This window comes from Leptonychotes weddellii, unplaced genomic scaffold (assembly GCF_054177405.1).
Source record: "Leptonychotes weddellii isolate Sample4059 unplaced genomic scaffold, ASM5417740v2 HiC_scaffold_20863, whole genome shotgun sequence".
In the NCBI taxonomy this organism is placed as follows: Eukaryota; Metazoa; Chordata; class Mammalia; order Carnivora; family Phocidae; genus Leptonychotes; species Leptonychotes weddellii.
Window position 1 is genome coordinate 1 of NW_027795735.1, and position 3,155 is coordinate 3,155.

At 56.2% G+C, this 3,155-nt stretch overlaps 1 protein-coding gene across 1 annotated transcript; it reads right to left on the bottom strand.

Annotated features, from left to right (window-relative positions):
• Positions 1-252: 252 nt before the first annotated feature.
• On the bottom strand, positions 253-2,122 carry LOC102739498 (aminopeptidase NAALADL1; the record flags this gene model as incomplete). The annotated part of the gene is made up of 5 exons (XM_081810245.1): positions 253-1,091; positions 1,418-1,510; positions 1,620-1,707; positions 1,784-1,957; positions 2,041-2,122. Coding segments are annotated over 5 exons (624 nt in total), but the record flags the coding sequence as incomplete, so codon positions are not given.
• Between the last annotated feature and the right edge of the window lie 1,033 nt (positions 2,123-3,155).

Below are 3,155 nucleotides of genomic sequence, written 5' to 3' on the forward strand. Positions count from 1 at the left end.
GAAGGCAACACCGCCCGCCTGTTCCGCCTGCTCCGGATCCTGCCCTACCTGCAAAGCTGCGCAGTCCGGTGCCACGTGGGCCGTGCCCGCCGGGGAGCCCTGGCCCGCCTCGCTCGGGCCCTGAGCACCCCCAAAGGCCAGACCTTGCCTCTGGGCTTCGTGGTCCACCTGCTGGCCCTGGATGGGCCCGAAGAGGCGCGGGACCTCTGCCAGGCCCATGGACTGCCCTTGGATGGACAGGAAAGAGTTGTGTTTCTCAGGGGTCGCTACACTGAGGAAGGGCTGCCACCTGCGGGGACCTGCAAAGTGTTGGTGGGGAGCAAACTTGCAGGGCGCACCCTGGAGGAGGTGGTCATGGCTGAGGAGGAAGATGAGGGTGTGGACAGACCCATGTCCCCGGCATGAGGAGAAGGCGTGCACTCTCCCAGAGCCCAGGACTGGATCTAAGCACTCAGGTTTCTTTTTTCGTAATTCCTACACAATAAAAAGTTTTGTAGGGATAATAACTATGCTTGGTTTATTTGGGGGAGAGCAGGGAGGAGTTGAGACACGATAGGGGTGTACGGGGAGAAGAACCCAGACTATCCATCCTGGGCCTCAGTTTCCCTGCTGGTCCCTGAGGGGTAGCTCTCGTTGGCATTATGCATCCCATCCTTACCCACCCACACCAAGAGCACCACTCCCCACCATTCCTGTCTCCTGTTCTTCACCCTTTGCCAACCAAGAGCCAGAATGAGGAAGGCTTCCCTCCCCTCAGGTGTCCACAACTGGTGGGACCCTAAGCTGTTGTCTCAGAAGCTTAATAGGGTCCCATGATTGTGCCTCAGGTTGGCATCAAGGGAGACTGGGACACACCCAAGAAAAATTGGAGTGGGATAGGTTGAAGGACGGTGGGGAGCTGGGGTCAGAGGTCAGCCACAGGCCTTAGGGTGGCTGCTGCGCCCTCCAGGGCCACCACCAAGATGCTGAGCTGCCTCTGCACTTCAGCCCAGGCTGTGGATCCAAGGCCTGTGTTCATGGCCCTGGAGCAGGCATTGGCCAGGCCGGGGAATGTGGCTACGGAGCCAGTGCGGGGTGCCCAGAGCACGTGGCTGACGGGAGATACAGGGGAGAAGCAAAGTCACTCGGGGACCCGGAAAGAGAGGAGCTTCAGCCTGAATGGGCTCATCTGTATATAGCAAGGCACAAAAGCACCTCCCCACTGCCTTCGAAAGCTGGGACCCTCAGAGCAGTGGTGGTGAGAGACGCAGCTTACAGCCCCAGGGTGACGTGGACTGATTTGCCTCCCATCCTCTGAACCTGATTCCCCACCTGTTTCAAGGGGCTGGGTTGTGTTCTAAAGGCCAGCAAAACTCTTAGATTCTCCCTCAGGTGGGTGCCCATTGCCCAGCCTCACCCTGCACTTCCCCAGGCCCACCTGTAGTAGCGTTCCTCTGGAAAGGCTCGCGGGTTTAGGAAGGTCCGTTCCAAGAGCATCAGCTGGTCGTTGAGCATCCGGACCTGCAGGGGGCTGGAAGTGGCAGGACCTTTGTCACCCTGGGACCAGCAGCCCAGCGGCCAGCCTGCATTCTGCCCTGGATGCTGCCCTCCCAGACACCCTGCTTGCTGCCCTTGCTCACTCAGGGGTGCCCTTCTGCAGTGCTGATATGTGTTGGTCCAAGGCCGCAGCTGCCCCCTCAAACTTCTCCACTGCAGTCACCAGAGGCCCTGTGGGGAACAGCCAGCATCTTAGCCCTGGAGGTGCAGGGCGCCCCATACCTCTCGTGTCAAGGGGGCTCCATACCCAGGCTGATGCTGTGCTGCTCCAACAGGGCCCCCAGGTTCTGCTGGGCAGCCTGCAGAAAACTTCGGAGGGTCTCTCCATAGTCACTGACATTCAGCGGAAGAAAGAGGCTGTCACTGAGCCTAAGAAGCACGCTCCCTGCTGTCCGGGCCACAGCCTGGTGGCTGCCGAAGCCTGCAGGGAGGGTGACCAGGCCAGGGCTCAGTCTTCAGCCCATCCTCCCCCAGCCTCAGGATTCCCCTTGCCCCCCTCCTCACCAGGGTCCACAAATTTGTCCACGTAACCAAAGGTGTCGAAGGCCGTGTGGTAGGTGGGGTAGATCCTGGCTGAGGTCTTGCTCTAGGGGAACAAGGCCAAGGTGACAGGCTTGGGATGAGAAGTGAGGGAGAGGTGTACCAACAGTGAGCTACAACATAGGGACATGACTGAAATCATCGCTACAGCCATGAGGTAGGTTCTAGAATTCCTACTTTACAGAGGAGGAGACTGAGGCTCAGAAAGACTGTCGCCTGCCTGACCTCACAGCTGATAGTGGCAGAGCTGGGTCAGCTGCCAGTTTCCCATTTCACATGAAGAAGAGCCTGAGGCTGTGGAGTCAGATGAGAGGATTCAAATCCTAGCTCCGCCACCCAGGAGCAGTATGGCCATGAGGGGGAGAAAGGGCTTTGTGGAGCATCGAGCAGGGAGACAAAGGCTGGGTCCTCCACATCCCTTACCTCATTTCACTCTGCACACCAACGCTATGAATCCATCCCTGTTTCATACTGTTATTTAATCTATTCTGTTCTCATTTTTTAAGATCTCTGGAATCAGAATGTCTCTTTTATTTTAAGATTTTTTTTTTTTTAAAGTAATCTCTACATCCAACGTGTGGCTTGAACTCATGACCCCAAGATCAAGAGTTGCATGCTCCATGGCTTGAGCCAGCCAGGCGCCCCAGGATGCTTTTTAAGTCAATGTCATCCTACAACTAACTGGCAGTATGTCGCCCCCCTCCCATAGTGCATATCACAATGTTGCATCTTAAAATCAGTAGTATCTTTTTTTTTTAAGATTTTATTTATTTATTTGAGAGAGAGAATGAAAGAGAGAGAGCACGAGAGGGGGGAGGGTCAGAGGGAGAAGCGGACTCCCCGCTGAGCAGGGAGCCCGATGCGGGACTCGATCCCGGGACTCCAGGATCATGACCTGAGCCGAAGGCAGTCGCTTAACCAACTGAGCCACCCAGGCGCCCAAAATCAGTAGTATCTTAAATTTGATAAAATATAGGTGAGCATAAACAGATGCTCAGAGAGGTTAAGAAACTTGGTGGAGGGCGCCTGGGTGGCTCAGATGGTTGGGCGTCTGCCTTCGGCTTGGGTCATGATCCCAG